The 23,087-nt window shown below is 37.9% G+C and overlaps 1 protein-coding gene across 4 annotated transcripts in view; it reads right to left on the minus strand.

Annotated features, from left to right (window-relative positions):
- Positions 1–2,322: 2,322 nt before the first annotated feature.
- Positions 2,323–23,087, minus strand: part of BICD1 (BICD cargo adaptor 1) — a 185,772-nt gene continuing 165,007 nt past the window's right edge. Inside the window, exons 10-11 of one of the 4 annotated variants that reach the window (XM_086755078.1) lie at positions 14,735–14,810; positions 2,323–8,151 (exon numbers count right to left, since the gene is read on the minus strand). In XM_086755078.1, the coding sequence (XP_086611204.1) occupies positions 8,064–8,151; positions 14,735–14,810 (164 nt within the window). In that variant the 3' untranslated portion in view covers positions 2,323–8,063. The remainder of the gene's footprint in view (positions 8,152–14,734; positions 14,811–23,087) is intronic. The other 3 variants (XM_086755063.1, XM_086755056.1, XM_086755070.1) reach the window with 3 other exon arrangements.

Raw genomic sequence — 23,087 nt, forward strand, 5'->3', positions numbered from 1 at the left:
CCAGAAAGGTGGTGGAGGCCCCATCCCTGGAAACATTCAAGGCCAGGCTGGATGAGGCTCTGAGCAACCTGATCTAGTCGGGGATGTCCGTGCTCCTCGCAGGGGGGTTGGACTAGATGACCTTTGAAGGTCCCTTCCAACCCTAACCATTCTATGATTCTATGATCATAGGCCTTTCCCATCTCTGTGAGAGGGAACAAAATATTGGGCCCACATCTTCTGCATTCAAAATTTGGTCTTCAAGGGAGCTCTATACTCATGTAGCTTTCCATATTATATTCCTAATCTGAGTAAACAGCCTCAGTTTTAATATCTTAACCAATATATGACAGAATTGAACAGCAAAAAATAAATTTCCTTGACAGAGGTAATCAGCACTTTAAAAGATGACAGCCCTCCCCAGGTAGGGAATCCTATGAATTAATTTAAATGGATACAACTGTCTCATTATTTATTCCAAAGTTTTCTGATAAGTCACTTATGGGAGACGAAGGGGCTTCTTTTCCCTCCTCATATGGAGCTTTCTCACAAATAACATTTTCTCAATCGTGTATTATTATAACAATAATTTAAATGTGGGGTTTTTTTCCTCTAAAACCAGCCACCAAACTGTGTTCCTGATGTTAGATACCTCCAATGTAATGTAAGAGAATTTATAAATAACAATGAGTGAAATGTGTGTTTTCTAATATACTGCTCTAGTCAAGAAGGAATCATTCTTGCAAACGTTAATATTTTTTACTGGGTTATTAAGCTTCTGCTGAGTTGTCAACTGCAGTATTAAGCTTTATTTTTTTTGTGCAAAGTTAGGACTTCCTTCTTACATTCAGGCAATCATTCAAACCTTTCACCAAGAGAAAAGCAGTTGTGCCTGTGCCTTTAGCATACACAAATAGATGAGAGCTGGCTTTATTCCACGTATTTTTTTCCCAGGATGCATATAATAATTATTCTCTATTTTAGCTCCAGTTGCCCCCTGTATTCTGTTCTATATATGAAACCTCTTCTGTATTTGTCACTCATAGGCTGCTAAAAGATATGGATGTCAGGCCCTTTGATATAACCCTCTTCATAATTAGTACCTCTAATTAATGGTCTCCTGAAATCTGGATTTCAACATTCTTCAAAATTATGCAGTGATTTTGTGTGCTCAGGGTGAGTTGCCAGTGGCCGGCCAGTGTTTTAAGGTATTAAGAGAGTCAAACTATGGCTCCTGCTGCCTTTAGGTATAACTGGGAGGGCTTGGCATTTCTCTTAAGCGTAACTGCAGGATTTATCAAGGGAGACATCCAGAAATGAAGACATGCAGTGGCAGTCACTGTAAATTTAAGCTTCAGGATCTTTTCCATTATCACCTGGCATATCGTTATAGGAAAACCAGTAGTTCATTTATGAGAAATTACCTCCTGCTACGGAACAAAGGGTAATGGTGCTTCTCAAGGGAGACACTACACAGACATTTTCTTTGGAAACAACAGATATATTTTTTTGAGTGGTTTTTTTTTTAACCTAAACTATTTCAGTGACTTCACTCATACTGCTGCCTCTCAGAGGGCTGCACAGGACCAGCTGAAGGGATGATGTAGAGGAAAGGGAAGGGAAGGAGCAACACAGGTTAGAAGTTTCTCAGATCAACTTTGCCATGACAATGTTCACATAAGTGGCAACCCTGTGAAACTGCCATCAAAATAAATATGCTGAGGAAGAAAAGTCTGCTTCCCCCCCTTTTTTTCCCCAGTGTAAGGAAACTGTACCCTGAGAAGTCACACTTCTGTTAAAATGATCATGTGACCCTGTTGCCAAAGGCACTTCTGCAATGAACACAGATAAGGTGGGAGACCTCCCCCTGCTTGATGAGAAAACAGAAGAGAAGAGAGAAGTGGGAAGAACTTAAAAAGTACGAGCACTTGAACTGCATTTCTGTCACCATGCACAAATCCTGTTACTATGCAAAGCACCTCACCAGCCAGCCAAAAACAAAGCCAGCCCTCCAGTAGTTCCCGTTGAGTCAAACATCACAGTAGGCTTGGAGGTGCAATCCTTCCTCCAGGTTGTTCCCTTTTCCTGGCCCTGGAAACAGTATATGGGGTATCAGTCTTTATTTCAGAATCTACCTCAATCTCAGAAAACAAAGGAAGCATCTTTTCTTTAACTCTCATTTCCTTTTCCTTTAATGTTGATTTCCCTTCTCGGTTTCCTGTCCTTTAATTCTGATACCTTTTCAGCTTACAATTATGGATCTTAAAGAACTAAATAAATACAAAAGTATAAGCCAAGCCAACGCACTGCAAACTGAAGTAAATAGAAGTAGACCAGACAGGGTGGAATTAAATGAACAAAAATGGCCAGTTTATTTACTGGAACAGTTATGCATTACACTGTAATTTTAATTGGAACATAAAGATGTAAGAATCAGTATATTGGCTTCTTTTAATTATCTTCTTCAGCACTAGAGTGTTTTTCCCAACCATTTGACTGCATGATACACATGTACAAGCACAGACTTTATGAATCCCTCACAAGGCATTAATCTAGGATTGTCTACAAGGACAAGGAAGAGTTAACATGGGAATTACTTCAATTTTAAAAACAAATGATGCATTTTTGGAAACAAGAATTATTTAACTTTTTTTTTTTTTGCATTTAGCATAAAGTAGCAACAAGAAGAGTTTCCAATATTCAGTCTTTAGCAAATGAACATATATACTTTTATATTCTTCACCATCTAGAAACACTCCATCATTTAACCCCAAGAAGGCAGGACAACATAATGTCAATTCAACATAGGAGTAGCTGAGTTATTACAGCAGTAAACATACCGTATACAAATTTGTGTTTGTCACAAACTCCACCAATGTTAAAACTCTTTTGAAAGGAACACAGCAATCTGTATGGTTCGTTAGATACAGAACATCATGCAAATGGAAACATTCAATAGATTACAAAAATCACAAAACATCAGTTTTCTTTTTTTTTTTAAATTGTTTACAAAGGATCAAGTTAATTAACCCTTTAACAGTCAAACCACAGGGTTGAAAATCAATAGGGCAATAATTAATAAAATGGACTTAATTTATCCACTGGCATAGCACGCATAGCCATATCTGTGAATAAGAAAAAAAAAAGCTAGATTACTCTTATTTCTTCTTCATAGCTGAAAAAATAACAACTCAGCTAGCAAGCCAGTCTACTTGAAACTTTCATCAATCACTTGTGTTTACTGATTCCAAAATATTCTTGAAATCCAATAACCATATAATCAATAAAAACTTTTAAACTCACTTTACTAATGCTGAGAAAAAACATACACTCTTCTCTGCTCTTTCTTTTACAGCAAATCACGATAATCAGAACAAATACAGAGCTTTGTAGAAAGACATTTTTGAAACACAAGGCCCTATCACCCAGAGTCTGCCTGCACATTAACTCCAGTCATGGAAAATAGGATTTTTCCTTTACCTTTATGTCAGTATGTCACTTGGTTGCCATTAGATTCCATGAAGGGGATTTTCAAGAACTCCACAGGAAACAGATTAAAATCCAATAAGGATTTAAGCCGTGCGCCTCAGAATGAAAGATAGAGACTCTCTGTGATAGTTCTCTTGCCTTTCTAGCAAAAGAAGTGTGCAGATTGCACAAGAAATAAGAATTTTCTAGCTTAGATATGGATATGGAAAAGCTACATGATGTTAAGAATCTCATGCACACATTTTACATTGCATATTTAAATGCATTTGTGCCTGAAGGCGAAAGGCAATTGCTTTTTCTTTTACACAGGATGCTTAATTATACTAAAAAAAACCTTAATGGCTAAAAAAGTCTGAATATTGTATGTCCCTTTCAGACTCACTGCACACACAGCAAAGGAAAACTGAAGAAAAGTGATACTGGAATTTTTAAAGAGGTAACTGTAGCAATTATCATACTTCAAAGGTAAAACTTCAGTGCCTGCCGTTCTCAAACGAAGATTTCTGAAGTACAAAAGAAAGAAATTTTACTGTAACCTCCGTGGATATGCATCTTCTGCCACAGAAAGGAACAGACCTCAGAAGGACTGATAAAATCCGCACCTTATGATGATGCTCAATCCAGCTATAGTGGAACTGGTAGCACAACTACTGACTTTGGCATTGCACGCTGAACGAGAAGGTTGGTATCAAAACAAGGGCCCGGATTCCTGGGTGTCATTGCCAGTGTGATGAGGACTGGGTCATATTTTGCCAACAGCTTACTTAAGTAATTGCAACATAATTATCATGAGCAGCCTTCATAGGTGAGGTCATATTTCATAAGTGAGGTTATATTTAATGACATTATCTCCTTTCCGTTCACACTTAAATATGGCAAATGGCTTGAGTTCACAATTTTGTAAAATAAAAAAATAAACTGAAAATCATCTTGGCATTAAAACTTGCAGCGTTACCTTAATTACAGTTTCATTCTATGAACCCTACTGTATAGCTATGGTTACATTAAATTACTGTGAAAAATGTGGATGGAGAAAGCACAGATGCCAACCTGTCAATCAGATCAATCAGAAAGAATATTACTATTGTCTCCATTTAGAAGACAGAAACTTCTGTAAAATTAGCATGAAAAATGGTAATATTTCCCCTTTCTGTAAAACCTCCATGTATCTTCTGACTGATAGAAAATAGATTTTCCATACTATTACATTTCACAATTTATTTATTAATCTTTTTCTCTCCTTATATTTATTTTTTTTTTCCTTTCCTTTTTTTTTTTTTCCCCCACACATTTCCAATAAACTGAATTTCCAGAAGTGGATCATTTCACTGAACAAGGAATATTTTTTCACTACATCAGAAAATAAAACCCAAACCAAAATACCAATTTCAAGCTAGAGAACAAAAGCTACATTTCAGATACAAAAGTCAGAGCAGGATTTGCATTGCTTCCTTACCGTGCAGGACACATTTCAGCATTTCTGAGTATAGTCAACCATTATAAATCTATGTATAACTATTTTTTAGTCTTTAAAAATTAAAATAGATATCAACACATCATAAAGTAATTTTAAATGGGCAAAATATAATATTTTGCAACCCTTTAAAAAACAGGCTTTTGTTTCTGGTTTTGTCTGCACATAAATATTTCCTACAGAATCTCTCACAAAGTTGTATGTTATCAATCACTATATAATAAAGAAGAGTTTATAATCTCAAGTTCAAGATACATATTTTATTTTGTACTGGTTAACTGACAAAAGTTGTCCCAAGGACCTACACAGTTTTGTAACTTACAATGCACTAATTACAGCCATTTGTACATTTAAATTGGTTTGTTTCTAGTTCTCTTACATTTCCAACACTTACGTTTTATTACATATTAAAAAATGTAAATTGAAAACTTAGAAATGAAGAATTTAAAGCTTAAGAGAATAAAAAAAATAACAAACCCACTTATTTCTATAAAAGGAGGCCACAATTTCTATACCATTGGATGCTGTTTTGTAGCTCTGGATCCACATGGACATACCAGTACAGTGTTTCAGATTCCCAAAGTTGCTCTGCAAATTACAACTGGAAACAAATACACTTCTAAATAACAGTTCCAATACAACATTTTCTTCCAATAAATTCACATCTATATAGAAAGGAAATGTATTTCACTGAATTTCTGTTTAATTTAACTTAAATTCAGGGAAAATGTGTTTGATTTGGATATGAAAATAGGAAAAACTATTCCAAGTGCAGCCTGCAGTAACTGTATTCAAAGTGCAATGCAATTTCTTTTTCTTTTTAACAATATACAGTAGCTGTCTTTGTTGGACGCAGACGTGGCCCCTGTACAATATTCATACACAAGTCTGACAAGGTCAGGAATTTTGAGACGCATTCTGAAGGCAGCATTTGCCTCAGACAAAATGCTTTGTTGGGTTTTTTTTTTAAATAAAAATCAAAAGAGAAACTAATCTCAGTGTCAGACAGTATGACAGAGCTGAACAAGTTTTAAGTTGACTTTTCTATGACAAGACAAGAAGAGGGTTAAGTATGATACTGAATAGTCATGTAAATGCATACAAGAAGAACGATGTGAACTGCATGGAAACCGAAGCTGAAATACTGCCGAGTGCTGTCTGTTTGATCTGATCAGAATTGGATATCAGTTTGTTCCCATTTTCTCCACCTCTGACTCTTAATGTTTTTTTTACAATAGCTCAGCTGCTTTGCCAAGGTTACACGACATACATTGTTGATGACATAGAGTATTTCTATTTACAGCACCTTCGTTACTGGTACTATGGTAATAATGATTTGTTAGGCACACTGAGTGGTCACCGATTCTTTCCTCTGCTGATGTTTTGTGTACTGTAACATTTGGTAAGCACTGTTACTAACAGAAGACTGACTTCATTTTCTCAGATTCAGGCAGAATACGAAAGAACTATTCCCATCACACCTGCAGCAATTATTTTTTCCCCAGCTGCCCTGTACCTTAGGCTGTACTCCGTTTCCCACTTCTAGGTCATACGTTTGCTGCAGAGAAGGAATAAAGACATGTGGAAATATCTAAGCCTTTCTTCTGTAAATAAATTAAGGCCACCTGACAAAGCAAGGATTCTGCTAATTACGAACAAGCAGGCAGGTAGGCAGCACTGCAGACTTTTTTTCTAGCTGACAACCAGGCAGGAAGCCCGTAGATGCTGAACCGTGACCCCCTACTTAGCCACTTGCCTTGCTGTCAGGTACTGTGCAAAATAAATTCCGCTATCCTTGATTTTGTTCTGAAACTCACTACTTTTTTTTTAAAAAAACAACCTTACTCAGCTTTTTCAGGAAAGAATCTTTAACTAGGAACACTGTGCACTGTTGCGATAGAGTCTGCGTAGCGTAGATCACCTGAGTATTTGTCATAAACTGACGTGAGCTAAGGTTCTGTGTCTGTTGATTTTTGGCAAGGAAAAAATGCACTACAGGAAAGTCCTACTAAGTTCGATCCACACCATGAACCCTACCTGCACGAGTTCTCTCACCACAGAATACTTCACACGAAACGCATATGACTTTGCCATTCATACTAGCCTTTCACAGTAAGGCCTCGAGCTAGTATCCTGAATATGGGAGCAGGAGGAAAGAATGTTTTTAATTAGCACACAGCATTTTACTTGTTTTAGATTTTCTTTCTCAGATACCAAATAGAAAGTAACCCCAAAAAAACAGCACCAATTAATCTACTTGTCTGAAATGCAAAATATAATTACGATGCAAGCAAACAATTGAAAACAAATCAATACATCATCCTTTCATCTCCTTCTTAGGCTTAATAATTATCTTTCAGTGAAGAGCTAGAACAAAATCAGAAGCTAGTGTAATAGGAATTAAAAAAAACCAACAAAACAAGTGCATAAACAATATCAGTGCAGCAGCAAAATATACAGTCATTGTTAACATTCCAATTCAACCAATTTCCAACATTTTTGTGCAATGAAAATTGGCCATACACTGGCCAATGCAACAAGCCTCTTTTTAATATTAACACAGTCATTCTTCACTTAAGCTATTTCTGCTTGTTTTTTCAAAATAAAATCAATTAAATACAACTCTCAAAAAAAAAAAAGGACTGTATTTTATAAACACAAAATTCTGGTGCAAATAAAGTAAGAAATAAATATCACACCCTTAATGACAAATGGAAATTTGAACTGGTTCCTACGGCTGAACTTAGAGGATGTGAGGGTAGGACTTTTGTAACATACTTTTTTTAATATTGGCTTAAGTCTCTCATTATTTCAGAGGTAAAACCAAGCAGCTGGGAGGAAGATTTTTTTGTCGAGAGGTTAAATTTCACTACACTTTAGTTGTGATAGCAAAGTTTGAATACAATCAGAGGAACCATAAAAAGTCTTCTTGATAGGTTGGGCTCTGTGCTTTGTGTTCTTCTTCTCAACCTTCCCTCGGTCGCCAGAGCAGGGGATATGAATCCAGACTTGTCAATGCAGCAACAAGGCAGGATTGTCTACCCGCTTGCTGGGCACAACCCCAACCTTTGTTGTGTGAACTCCACTCTGTTTGCATTTTCTCTTATGTTGCATACGAAGGTTAGGGGTAAGGAGGAGGCTTAGAGAGACAGTTGAGAGGGGCACACTGAGAGCTGGAATGTGGCTGCTCTTCTGGAAGAGCATTAGGACTGAAAATTAAAAAGAAAAGAGAAAAAAATGCTTAAAATACAGGTCAAACTTTTTACATGCATATAAACAGCACGGGGCTGGAAACAAACTTTAAAAGGGGATGAAGCCTCATCTCTAAATCTGTATCCTCAGATTCACAGTACACATATAGCAAATCCTCAGTGCGCAAACATTCAGTGACACCTGGATGCCTACATGAAATGCCACAGATGTCCTGCTTGTAGCTCATGTACACAATTGCCGTTTGCATGCTCTGACGAAAAATGCTGTGTGGAGAAGTGAATGCATGTGTGAAACGGGGGAGCAAATCTGAAGGGCAAAATACAGGTGCCATCTTTATGCCAGCATGAAAGATTTTCTGTATGCAACCAATTAATTGTTCAAAATGAAGGATGGTGCCAGTCTGGAAATCAGGTTTCATCACTTTGGATATGTGATCTCTTACTGAATGTGACCTATTCACTAGTACATCCATACAAATATGGTGTAACCTTCCTCATCAGGCAACATAAGGATTACATATGTTGTGATCAACACTTCAAAATGGTGGGGGTTTTTGTGGTTTGTCGTCTTTTAGTTTTGTGCTATTTGAATCCTCTTCAATTCTGCCATACACTTTTGTCATTTGACTGTTTTTCATGTAGGATTGGTCTGTAAACAGCATTCATCCCTCAAGCCTCTAAATGTGCATTTGTAGTGTGCACCATCATATGGCGCAGAGAGATCTGAACTAGCTTTCAGCAAACCAGGTGGGGCTGGAGTGGCAGCCTAGCAGTGGCAGCACAAAGACAAGGGGCAGCTAACACAAACATACCCTACTTCTTGGTGCAGAATTCCAGGGTGCTCCTGCTAGAAAAGCTTCAGATGCTCAGGCTTGCTCATTAAAAGTCTACACTACAATGCAGTAGGCAATGCAGCCACAGCTTAAGCCAGTCCTGTATGATTCCTCAGCCTTGTCCTGTTTTAAAAGGGTGAACTTCAGCTCATCTAGCCAACGCCAAGCTAAGTGACAGCTTTCAAGGAAAGCATGTGGCAAAACAAGATACTAAAATAGAATGCAAGTAAATACAGTTTCTAAAAAAAAACTAAAAAAAACCCCAGTTCTTTAATGTGTCTGGGAAGAGGTTTTTTTTCCCTAATCTTTCACATGTTCTACAGTCTTGAAGTTATTCCAAGCTCCTCAGAGTGATATGTGATGAAGCACAATCATTTCTGTCCCTGTCTTCAAGAAAATTTGACTTTTTCATTTTCGTTCTCTAGAAACCATGCTGTTACATATTATCTCTGCAGCACAGACTATTGGAGTGTTGGCTGAAGGAAGGCAATTAGTCTATTGCTGGAAATGAATCAAATTGAAATGCCAGAGGTATTTGAAAATCTGTCACTGGAAATGCCAGCGGTACTGAAAACGTCTACAGTTCCACATATAGCATTTACTTAGGGAAACAAAGAAATGTCACTGCACTTGCTTGAAGACAGAAACAGGTGTGCACCATCACCATTAAGAAAGTAGACAGCCATGTCCACATTTTTAAATCAGAGAAGCCTAGGAGACTGACCACAAATCCACAGGTAATACAGCTCAGCAGGAGCTACAGTCCGTGCATCTCTGGGCTTATTTGAAGATCACAGACTTACATGTCTTAAGTTAGACTCTGTTTCACATGAATATTCCTGAAGATGAGTTTCCCAATTGCACAGTGGCTGGTAAGAGCGGGTTACAGAAGCTAAGGACCTCACAAGCTTTGCTTTGTGCTCAGTTGAGTAGGTCAGTCCCAAAGTGTTTAATGTTATGGACTATGACTCCTCAGTTTACATCTAGATTAAATCTAACCTTAGGCACCTAGGCATAAATATTTAATCTAAAATATTTTCTTGAAGCTTAATAGTTGGCCTTGTTTAATTGAACACTCTGAGAAAAGACCAAACCTGTCTCCTCTAAGTAATTTTTTCCACAGCTGTAACTGTCCTTTTCTTCTGCCATATTCTGCCACACAGAGATGCAGATACAGCATCTAATGAAGGATCTGAGTGAGATCTTTGACTACTCCACTCAAATAAGTCTGTCAGGAGTGACTGCAGATGGACCCACAAAGTGTGCATTTACTCTCAAACTTATCCACCCATCAAGAGCCAGCTCCTGGCTTCATCGCCCCCTAAGTTTTCAAGATAAGACTAGTGCTTCGCCTAAGTCCTTCAGAGGAATAAAAGTGAATTAGAACTTTAACATCGCATTCGGGGAAGACAAACGAGGAGGTGGTCATGTTGCCTTACAAAGACTGTCTTACTCTCCTCCCTTGCTGCCTCATTTCTTTTTTCAAAGTACTTCTGTAATTGTCAGAAAGGAATAGAAACTCAACAGACATTTTCCTTGCTCATTAGCACAGATATGCTTGTCTTTTGGGGCTTCCTTCCTAGCTTTAAAAATAACAACACAAGATGTTCGTGCTCTGAGGGAGAGGACTGGTAAGGCAATGGCCATAGTTAAGAATAGCTGTGTACAGCAATAGCCTGAAAGACAACCTCTGAGACACGTGAGATTCTCCTCTGCACAAATATGCACAACCATAATAATGTTTTGGCATGACCTTCAGTACAAAGTCAGCCCTGACTGCAAATACTGTAATGCAAACTATGCCAGACTAAGCACAGATTAGGAAGCGCTGTGCTTGGAATTGCATTTGTTTTCTCTTCGTGCGTTGCTTCTCACTTTGAAATACAAGCACACTTCTATGCACGGAAGGGATACAAAACTTTGTCCCACCATTCCCCTTTCAACCAATAATAAATAATTAGGAAGAGGAAAAAAAATTTACAAGGTTATCAAGCACCTTTGTAGGTGCTTGATACACACATCACTTGTGGTCGCAATAGATTTGAATCTTATCTTAACACTCTACTATTATACCATCCTCTCTTCAGAAACACAATAGCTCCAGTTCATTAATGCAGATTACTGTAGCAGTATATAAAGAATACATCAGAATCAGCAAGTGACAGACGGCATGCAGTGTGCTTTTTATGGCAGTACAGGTGATCATGGCAGCAGGTCCTGAAGCTGAGCTATCGGGCACACTGACAGTTGTGGGCAATAGAGACGGCAAGTGAGATTAATAACACAAAGAAATAGAGACACATGGAAGAACCTGAAGCTGTTGACTGTTAACCAAGAATAAGGATAACATTGTTACATTTCCCGCATGGGATATCTTTGGCTTTTAAAACATTTGGTTTTAATAGACATTTTTGTAAACTTCTCTTTAAAGGCCGGTATCATTTGGGGATTTATTCATTCAGTTGAAGAATGAAGTCTGTGTGATTTTTTTGTGTTAGAATTATTGTGTGCTTTTAAGCAGCTCTTTTTTTTCCCCCAGCGCTCAGTGCTAATCATGTATTTCTAAAAATCAATTGGAAAAGAGCATGCAAAGCCCTTTGGTATTAGCAAGTACTCTGTTCTTTGTCTTAAAGATGCCATTTGCACGCAATATTGTCTGTCACTGATTGTAACTGTAACAAATCAGCAATGGAAAAATATAAACTGATCAGTGATATTTTCACAATGCAACCATTCTGCATGCAGTAATATTTTACCTTGGTTTTAATTTTATTTCCTAGTTTACATGAAAAAAAATCCACATTATTTCTTATTAAAAATTAATATTAACTTCATTTGCAATATCAGGTTTTTTTTGGTTTTGTTTGTTTGTTTGTTTTTATTAGTAGATAACTTGGGTCTAGAGTTTGGCCTCTGGTAATGAAAATGAGGTTTTCACTGCTTTCAACAAAAACCTGAATATGATTCAAAGACAGACACACTCTTTTTAATACTGGATGATGGCAATATTTTAGTCTTGTCCAATACAGTCCATCAGACAGGCAGCTATAGATACCAGGAATTCTCACAGTAGGCCTAGATTTGGTTGAAATTGAGGTGATGCATGGAAGCCAGAGCAAGACTTTCATGCATTGTTGCATCAGTTTAGATCTCTTAGTTCTCTTAAGAAAAGTTCTCACAGATTCTCCAGATCAGGTTCCAGTTGAAATATGCAGACTTAAGCAAAAAGACAGGTAGATGGATAGCTAAATAAATTGGCTAGATGTGTCCCAGAGTTTCATTTGGCTTGAACCTGTACACGGCTTATCCAGTGAGGTTCACCAAAACCTATGCACTGGAATCACAATTAGTAGAAAACCCAGAGTTACAAAAGTCCCTCTTAAAATTCAGTATAGATAATGGATGAGGGAAAACTCTCTGTATTTGATCTTGAAGATCAGAGTGAATCTGTGTTATGGTCAGGCATATTAACTAGTTTGAACATGATTAGACATATTGCAGGATGCAGAAAACATCTGTGTGAATTACAAATCTTACCAAGCTATTGTTTAATCCTGGGTGAAATGCCACTGAGAGGTCACATTACTACAAGAGTAATGTTAGAGACTTTAAAAACAAACATACCTCTCTCCTAAAATGGGTAACTTCAGTTCTAGGCACAGCTTTAATCTGCCTCATCAGAGGCAGATTTCAATCATCACATGACTGATAGCCTGTGTGCCATCCCAGGAGGGACTGTCAGAGGATAAGAAGGGCAGTACAAGCTCCTATCCTCCTCTTCTGCTGGATTTAGGAAATCTGAACCTCAGTAAACCTAAATGGTTCTTTAAATGCCTTCAAATTTTACTCCAGATTTCACTTCATTTATTTAAAGCACTCAACAACTTAGGCCATCATGCTGACTTGCATTAAGTCTGTTGTTACACTTCACTGCTTTATGAAGCTGTGCAGCTACATGGCTGAGACAAGCAAGGCAACAGTGTTAATGTATCAAAGACAGTGTGGTGTTTTCACTTCACCAGAAGAGTATCAGTCTGGTGGTAAAAACCAATAGTAATTTGAAAGTCAATAGTTCAGCTAAGTGTGTGTTTGTGGGATGACCGATCTGAATTTTTAAAAATATTAACTATATTTTAAATTATCATTATTGTTTCTTGCATGCTAGGCTTTTGATTTGAAAACATGGCAAGAAAGTCCTCTTGAACAACATGTGCAATTCTGGTTGTAGCTAATGAGGTCTTCCTCACTAAGGAAGAATTCCAGGAGTAACCAGAAAACTCCAAGACTTTCCTTTGGACCTTATCCCTTTCTGTGGGTTTGTTTGCAGAACAAGGTAATGCTTGCAGACAAATGTATAGCAGTAGTAGACCAGGTAGGTCTTCCATTCTGAGAATAATTTTTTAAATTCCAGGAGTAAGTGTTTGTTAGCATTTACAGAGGGATGGTGTTAGAGCATATTGTGCACCAGGAGAGTAGCTCTGGAAAGAACAGAACAGGCTTTGGTTTTGTGATGGTAAAGTAAATAGGGTTAAAATAAGACTTGTTGACATTAAACCTCCGTATGACGAAAGCACCTAATGATACTCTTGAACTGTAACATCTAGAATATAGCAGAAACCACTTCATAGGTATTTTAAATGGAACTAGTAACTTTTTTTCAGTGTCCTGTAAAACATCAAACTGTAAACCAGTAAAGGTACTTAGTTATAAAAAAAACTTTCACCAACTTCTTGGTAAAATTTTCATAATGCCCTTATGCAGTAAGGAAGTTAATAATACTTTCACTTTACAGGCAATAACAGAGAGGCACAAATGAAGCAGCCGCTCCAAGGCCACCAAGAGACCCCCTGCAACCCACAGAATTAGTGCTCAGCAGCGCCAGACGTGCAGTCTGAAAGCTGTACCACATCCATTCCCCAGTGGGCATCACTGCAGACTTCCACGCATATGAAGTTTAGCGCTGCGTGAGAAATAGCTTCATTATAAATAGGGTTACGTATAATGAGAAATAGCTTCATTATACGTAGATCAGCTTGGTCACTGCAGATCAGACTAAGGTCTAAAAGTAATGTAACCTATTTCAAATGAGCGAGTATAGTCATAAGCGAATATATGCACAGAATATACTGTGAACTGTGAAGAAAACTATTGCAAGCTCATTTAGCTTAGGTTGGGTTTTGTGCCTTGATTAACTCAGCCTTCTCAGAAGCATGATTTGGCCTTTGCACCACATAAGAGTAAACTCCTGGTATCCTTACTCATAACGGCAAGATTAAGATCTGACTGCAGTGGGACTGAGTTTCCAGGTCAAGGAAAGCCTTCTCAGAAGCATCTGCTAAAAAAATAAAAAAATCTCATAAGTGCCTTTAAAATTTTACCTTATAAAATAAAGAGAAGCCTACACCTACCACTAAAATGAAAAGTCTCTCATTTTATATAAATTTATCTAGCAACAAAATAAAATTGTTACTATTTTGGCATCACTGAGAAACTGCCTCCATAAAAAGACCAAATGAGGGCTGCAGGATCCAACTTTGCACTCTCTTCCCTATTTTCACACTGATGTAAGTGTGTGAAAGCTGTGATTCATGTTTGTGCTGCCACTGCAGAAATTATCACTGTCCTCAAGTTGTTAGCAGTTTGCAGTTAGTGAAGAATTGCAGTGAAGAGCTTTCATATACAGAAGAGGAGGGGAATTGCAGATGTGCATGCAGCTATGTGCAAAGAGAAAAGTTAGTGAAGTTTACCTGACAGTCTGGCAATCTGGCCCCCTGGCTAGTTGTGAGCCGTGTGGCGGTATGGAGGCAGCAGGCTGCTGACAATCTACAAGAAACTGATAAATTAGACATATATACAGAGAGATTACAGAGCAAGGGGTTAGTAACAGTAGTACACAGGCTATGCATCTGATGGAAAGATTTAGTGAGGAATGTGTTCTTGGTTCCTTATCTGACAGAAACACCTGTTTTTCTGATAGTATTAACATTAGTTGTTGCCTTTTATCTTTTCAGAAGAAGCAGTGAAGACATTTTTGTTTGTCTTCCCTTAACATTGGCAAATTTTTGTTTGAACAGACAGCAATAGCGGGCGGTATTCACGGTCTGGGTTTAAACCTTGTACTCATCATTCTTCTGCTGGTGATTAAGGTGTTTTGCTTATATTGAATATAATTATATTGAAGTGTCAATAAAGTTACTCAAGATTTCTCCAGAGAACTTACATTCATAGAACAACACTTAGAGATTCTATCTCTTTATGGTCTTTAAGAAAAAGCTTACAAGAAAGTCTTCACAACTTCTAAATAGTGCTTGTGAGATTACTTTTTTTTGTAGGGAAAAGGGAGAAATTGATATAGTTGGTTTTCACTATTTTGTCTAGATTATTTTATCAATTTTCTGCCAAAGCAGTTTCCACATTAACCACTTGCAAAGCTGTATTCTAGTTCTTAATTTATGAAATAACAGTAAAGCCAAATAATCTTTTGTTGCTACTTTTTTACTGTGACATTTGGAATATGAAAACAGCTTTAAAATGAGTAATACTTGTGGGACTTAAGAAGAATAGTTGAACAAGACAACCCTGCTTTCTAGCTCACCAGTTTCTACCAAGATTTCCAGATCTCAAGATTTGCTCATTTTCCCTGCAGCAGTCTGGCCTTTCATTTCATTCCACTGCCTGTGTGATTCAGATTGTGAGACAACATAGTCATCAGGGTCCTTTTGAACATTAAAAATCTATGGTTGATTTTCTGACAATCTGGAAAACTACTGGAGATTACTTTTTGTCTCCAGCAGGGTTTGCAGATCTGTCATCCTCTCTGACTGCTTCAACTTTATTCTCAACCTGACTCTTCAGTGGAAAGGAATTTCTTTCCCTTAAACCTTAAAAATGAGATGACTAGACTTCATGTACTTGGAAATAATTCCCCCCCCCCTTCAACTGGCTGCTACTTAAAGCTCAGCATCAGTAATAATTTCTGTTTACCCTGTGGATGTTTTCCAAAATCCACTTCTATTCTTTGTCTCAATCAAGTGGAAGAACACATAAGTAATTTGCTGTCAAGAGTCTTGAAATGACATTAGGTACAATGCAGAGCAACGCACCTTCCTAGCAACACTGAGCATTATATCCAGATATTTCCTTGTCATACAAGTCCAGAGTGCTTCTCCCTACTTCCTATGAAGATCTGTGCTGACCTCCAGTGGGTGGAAGCAAGTGTACCCAAATCACTAGCTTCTTCCTCCTTCAGCTAGGAGTGGGTTTTGGACGTAATTTCAAGTGCACAGATATCTACATCAGAAAAATACATGCACAGTTAGTGCTGACACCATTGTGTCAGGAAGTAGAAATGGAATGAGAAAGAATACTGTGTCATTTTCTCGTTTGCCAGGATGTCACTATACTCTTCCATATGTCTTGTGGAGTGCAAGAGTTTGCAACGCACTGGAGCCACAAATAGAAGGGTCTGGCACTTCAGCACAAAGCTCAATTAGAAGAAAAGGTGCCTGGACAGAGCAGGCTAACTGCAAAAAGGAAGTTACTGTAAAAAAAAAAAAATTAATGTCTTAGGATAAAAAAAAACTAGTTTGCAGAAGTCCAAAGCAAAGTAATCCCTGACAGCTTACAGAAGGTAGTCAGTGAGAAAAGGAATACAGAACAGAATGCTGTATGGTGAAAGGTGCAGACAGGTTTCATAAATACAGAAGAAATTGTTCTGATAGGCTTTTCCAGAACAACGCAAATGCCTGATTTATGATCCTATTCTAGTATCTCAAACATCCTGCAAATATTTCATGAAGCCTCTTCATCTGCTAGATTTGGCAGAACATGCAAATAGGAAGCCAGATTCTGCAAGTGTTACACAACCTGGATAATAATTACTTGATGTGAGCAAACTCCCTCGACTTCACATGAAACAACAGTTCTATCTGGCGTCGGCAATGCTCACACAATCTGGCTCACACTCACTTGCATCTGGTGATCCACATAATTTAAAATGGCTGAATCGTCCTCTACATCCTCCAGGAGTGAAGGTTTTGAGGATTATGCTATGAAAGAGCTAAGCAGAATGCATATGGCTTTATTGCTTTTCAAATTCAAAGGAGCTCTTATCTACTTACGTCCAAGTAGTTGTGCCAGAGCTAACTTTATTCCCTATTTTAATGCCGTGACATCCATAAACACAATGTAACAAAAAGTAATTTTAAAGGTGAAAATTAGAAGCCAGCATTCAGATCTTCCCTTCTACTAAGGAACGCTTGCCTGTATCATGTTTGTTTCTTTCTGAAGTACTCTGTCAAAGGTTAGAAGTTTCCAAGAAGCCTTTACTGATTCTGTGGTCAATGTCACATAGCATAAAGACAAGGAAAGATAGACATGGTCTCTTTTACTAAAAGATAAAAACAAATTTAAAAAATTATGTTGGAAGAGGCCTGTTCCCAGTATTTTTCAAATCTCAGGGAGTGTCAGTCAAGCTAGACAGCAAGAGTTTGCTATTTCTGTAGAAGACACTTGGGAAACAGACACAGATCATACTTTGTGTGTGTCTTCAGAGAACGCCACCCACAAAATGATTAATACAGTTATTAAATACAGACTAACTTATTTCTCCATCATCTCCAGTTGCTGTGAGGAAATAAACTATTGGGGGCCAAGGAGCGGGCTGGAATCACAGAATCACAGAACAGTTGAGGTTGGAAGGGACCTCTGGAGGTCATCTGGTCCAGCCTTGGCCACCTAGAGCCAGTTGCCTACGAACATGTTCAGACAGCTTTTGAATACCTCCAAGGATGGAGACTCCACAACCTCCCTGGGCAAGATCTTTTAAAGAGCCCTTTCACAATTCTATAAACCTATAATGAACAAATGATGTTCGGTGACCATTTCAACCACAAAAGGCAAAGAGGAGCTGTTGTACACATCAGTTTTCACTGAATTCATCAGGACTTGAGTCTGTACAGAGTCCTGTGGCAGTATCAGACAACATACTCCACTGCATCTGTTGGAGCTTTGAGGCCTGACTCATGCTATACGTTAGGCCTCTTCCGATTTTCCAGTTCTTAACATTTTAGCTATTGGCTGGCAATGGTGGTGTAAAGGGCTCAGAGATTTCCTCTCCCACAGATCAGCCAGCGCTGATTTTCCTTTGGAATCTAATGCCAAGTCCTAATTGGGCTAATCAGCTCCTGATGTAAGAGCATTAAAAATACCAAGCTCAGAGGGGCTACATCTGCTCATATGAGGACTGAATGTGCTGCTATAAATTATCTGCCCAGAGCAAATATCACAAAAAAGTATTTTCCTGTACTTCCCTTCGGCTCGACCACAAAACCAAAGCATTTCCCTCATGTTACAAGGTGTGCTCTGCCCTTCTGTCTGTGAACTCGGTGACTCCAATCAACACAGGCCTGCTTAACTGGGACATTAGTGTCCGAAATATGGGTATGCCTTCTGTTGACATCAGCAATGTCCACAGTGAAAATCCTACATGCAAGCATTTTCAGTCCCACCTACTCAGAGCCCAGCATACTAGATTGGAACATTTCAGCACATTTTGACACTCAGTAAATTACTAATCTCTACGGAGTGCTGTCCAAGAGCAAGACGAGTAAGAATTCCAGGATAAGCACCGGGGATGCTGTGAATCACTAACTGACATATAACATACTTCTGACTGTGTCTACTTCAGTTACTCAATGGTGAGCTTTCTTCTCTTATCTGAAAGGGTAAAACTGTGAGTCAAACAACAAACCAATCAAACATTTTTTACAGGTGCTGTTACATATTTGGTATTTCTGATATGAAAAACCCTGGGAAAAATCTGTTCTTGATAAAAGAAAAGCTCTCAAGAGATGCTTATGACAAGATGTGAGATTGATGCTTTTTCAGTCTTACAAGGCAAACTCTCCTTAGCATCTCACTGACCATTCCAGGCAAACAGAAAGTCCTTCTTTCCTAGCTAAAAGTTTTCATGCAGTCTCACTTTGTGTCACACTACCCAATGTCAACTGAACTTGCTCCATAAAGCTTGAGTAATTTGATAACAGGCCTATGAAGATGTTATTGATAGTTTACTTTAAAAGAGAAGCTGTGTCCATTTATATGGTAATGAATTATTTTCTTCACCAAGAAGTCAATTTAAAGGGAAAGAATGAATGGTTAATAGCATGAGTCAAAAGTATTGGGCAAAGAACAAATCAGTAGTCTTCCAGTTGTGCAGAGGCAGAAACATGTTGCATCACACAGAAGTCCTACAAAGACAAGAAAAAAAGAAAAGAAAATCAATCCTCTCTACTCAAAGGTGGGGAAAGAGGAAAACTTCTAAACCCAAAAGAGAAATGCGAGATATCAAGAAGAACAGGGCAGAGGGTTCTAAAACACTTGCCCACTTGCCGAGTTGAGATCTGTAGAGATGCTTTCAAACTGTAATCTGACACGATGAGAAAAGTCCCAAAACTGTTTATGTCCAGGGGTGATAGGGACATAAGTTTATACTATTATTTGACTAGCTGGTTTCACTTACAATTTATCTCTGTTTTTCTAATGGATGCCAAGAAAACTTTGACCTTCCTCAAGTCGAAGAGGAACTTTAAGTGGTAATGATTATCGCAAAGAACAGCTGGTGCGAGGTCAGCTGTGGCTTACCTTAGGAAAAAAAAAGCACAAACAATGGTAAAGGTCAAAGATTAGAAGAGTCTCTCCCTTCTCCTCTTTTCAGGGTCAGTTTGGGTCTGGGAATAACACAGTTACCTCTGCCCTATGCACAGCCTCAGCTGGTCAGTCTGCGAACTGCAAATGGGGCACAGCTCTGCATTTCTGTGAGCTGTCCCTGGAAGGAGAGGACCTTAGTGGAGCAACTACATGGAGCCTGGCCAGACTTGTTAACCCCAGTTCTCTCAGAGCAGGATTAATTTGGGTTGTCCTGGCTTGGGAGCAAAAGGAGCAGTGCCAAGGGATTCAACTATGGTACAGAGACGTTGTATAGCTCTCTGAAAGCCAGCCCTGTTCTGGCATAGCTACCATGAAGGAAGCCTAATAAACTTCACCAGGTGCAAGTTAGCTCCTGCACAGACATCTTTCAGTACCTAGATTCTCTGGGTTTTCCCACTGTCTGAGCTTTACCTCTGCTCCTGTTAAACTGAATATTATTAATTGTTGATTGGAGATAGATAGATATATTTATCAACCAAGTATCAGTTTTGGCTTACTTCATGTAAAAGCTGATCAACTATGAAATTTTTATGTCCAGTCTTGCAAATGCCCAGGTAACTCATATCTTAACTTTGCTATTCAGAGAAACTTGGTATCTTGGATTATTGTTGGTAGGAGATGTTTCAATAACAATGAAGTCTTTGAATACTTATTTTTTAGTTTTCTCAAAAGTTATTTGAAGAATAAACATTAAGAAACTTGACCACACTGCTGAGGTCCCATTGACACACAGAGCTGAAGGCATCAGCAACATCTACATACTGCACTAAGATGCAACAGGCCAGCAGCAGGATGCATCTAAAATTCCCATCTCCTGTCATCTCCACATGTCCACTCTTTTTCTTGCAAACATGGCCCGGGAACATCCCACTGTTTCTACACTTCCAAGCTTCTGACACAGGCCTTCTTCTGCTCCTCCTCCTCTTAGATCTTTACCTTCAGGACAAAGTCAGACAGAGTAAATATAACAGAGGCTTCTGCCAAATGCTTCTCAGGTGTAAAAGCAGGTGATTGAGCTTATTGGAACAGGCAGGGTATTTAATAGCATTTCTCTAAGAAAGTACCAATCTGTCTTGGTGATTTCCACAAACCAGCTCATGGAACATCACTAACAACTTCACATGCTACCTGACAGACATGGCTTAGCAGGTCACTGATTCAGTGGTTTTCCAAAACATGTCAGGTTTCTTGGCTGTGTTCTACTGAGCTCTTTAATCTATACAACAGCTACACTATATGCAGTGGATTTTTCCCTTATTTCCTTATTTTGCATGACTTGATTTCTACTTTATTTTTAGACCTGAATTACCCCCAACCCAGAGAGCTGTTCCCCCATCAGTCTGTGTGCTTCAGTGGGACTGTAAGCTCAAAGTATGGTGACAAAGCCATATCCCAGCATTGCCCTTTGCTGTAGCTCATATTAAAAATAACTTTTAAAAAACCCCAAATAATACATAATCATTAACAAAATTAGTGAAATGCATTTCTCTCCAATTACAGACCAAGAACATTAGGAGGTTTCTTGTCAGCTCTGTAGGCTTTTTCACACTTTCTATATCATGATGTGTTTACGGTATTTCTCAAATGGTTTCTGCGAATGGTTTAAATAATTCCTCATTAAATCTACTGAGAAGCTAAATAATGGGTTAGTAAAACAGCAGAAATGGAAATGGTGGAAGCTGAAAATATATATTCAATTCCTTTTTTTATATATAGTTCATAAAAAGCACATTTAGAATGGTCTGATGATTCACAAAATACTTACTAAAAGACACACACATTTTAAACATTTCAAAAGAGGAAAAGAAAGATCTTAAAAATACAGAAATCATTACACTTCTGTCTTGTTGGTTACCCATCTTTCATGGAAACTAAGTGGCTAGGATACATTTCAGATGGCCACAAATACATCCAAACCAAAAATACTTGCACTATTTTACAGGTGAAGAAGGGCCTAATCCAAAACTTAAGTCAGTGGGAACAGTATATTTAGCAGGCTTTGGAAGAAACAACAAAAGATACAACTACAAGCTTTCATAGCCCTAGAAAATGCAGGCAGGGAGATACTTACAATTAGGGATACTAGTCTTGATTAAAGAATTGCTGGTGAGCTTACTCCACAACATCCCAAGGAACTGCTTTATTAGAGAACTAAAATATCAGTACGTCTAATTTAAACAGACTCACTTCAGTGTTGCCTGATTTATGAGATGAGAAGCACAATATTGAATATGCCTGTATATTTGATAGTAAAAATCATTAAGTCATGAAACCACATTAAACCTTGTCATAAAAGAAGATAGAGACAGATGGCTTTTGTTACCAACATTGTCAAGATATTCCAATAGCTGTTTTAGTTAACTGATAATGCTAGATTCCAAAGCCCAAAATTTTCATAGAAAGTAACAAATATCGGGTAACACAGCATAAAGATATGATGTGTCACCTGCATACCTGTTTAGTTAGAAACAACTAGAAGTCTAATAAGATTTTACTGGAGAACTTCAACAAATGATGCTAATATTAATCATTCCATTCAGCATTGAAATCGTAACTTAGATACAGAGAGAAAAATGTTAATAACCTTTTAATGAAAATATACAACAATAAGGCATGGATTTCACTGCAATTTTTTTTTTAATGTTTTAATAAACAGATCGGGGCTTCTATTAAAAACAGGTTTTATTTTGGAAATGTTTTCTTTATAAAGTGAAAAATACAAATAGAAATTAAATGAAACTTGTAGAACTGCAGTGAATTCATGTCACAATAGCTAAATTATATTGAAGTAGCTAAATTATATTGATCAGCATGAAATGTATGGTTTTGGTCTCATCAGTGATAACTGGAAAGCTAAATGCAAGAGAGGAAAAGCATAAAGCAAAAAGGTCCTATTCACAGTGGCACCAAGAGGTAAAAGTACATTTAGCCAGCTGACCTCTTCATCAGTTACAGCCAACTAATGTCCTTGGCAAGGGTACTGTTCTTCAAATTCAAAACGGCCTCCACAAGGACAATGTACCATGCTTGAAATGGCATAAATATGCAATGCTCATTAAGCTTAGTTAAATGAGCATATCAGATGCAAGACACGGCCCCAAGAGCCGGAAGAGATATACATATATTTGTATATATGCACTAATACTGCTCATTAAACAATGAACACATATATACACAAACATGGCATGTTTACAAAACCCACAGAGAAACAGAACAAAGCAGAACAAAAAGTGAACACACATAATACATTAATAATGACTGAATTATCCTTTTTGTGAAGAGCATCATGTTTGGGTGAAAAAAAAAACAACCCACTACACTTGATTTAAAAAACCCTGCTAAAAATAAATAAAATCCATTTTTCACAGAGAGCAGAGACAGTTTAGACCA

This window comes from Chlamydotis macqueenii, chromosome 1 (genome assembly GCF_036417535.1).
Source record: "Chlamydotis macqueenii isolate bChlMac1 chromosome 1, bChlMac1.mat, whole genome shotgun sequence".
In the NCBI taxonomy this organism is placed as follows: Eukaryota; Metazoa; Chordata; class Aves; order Otidiformes; family Otididae; genus Chlamydotis; species Chlamydotis macqueenii.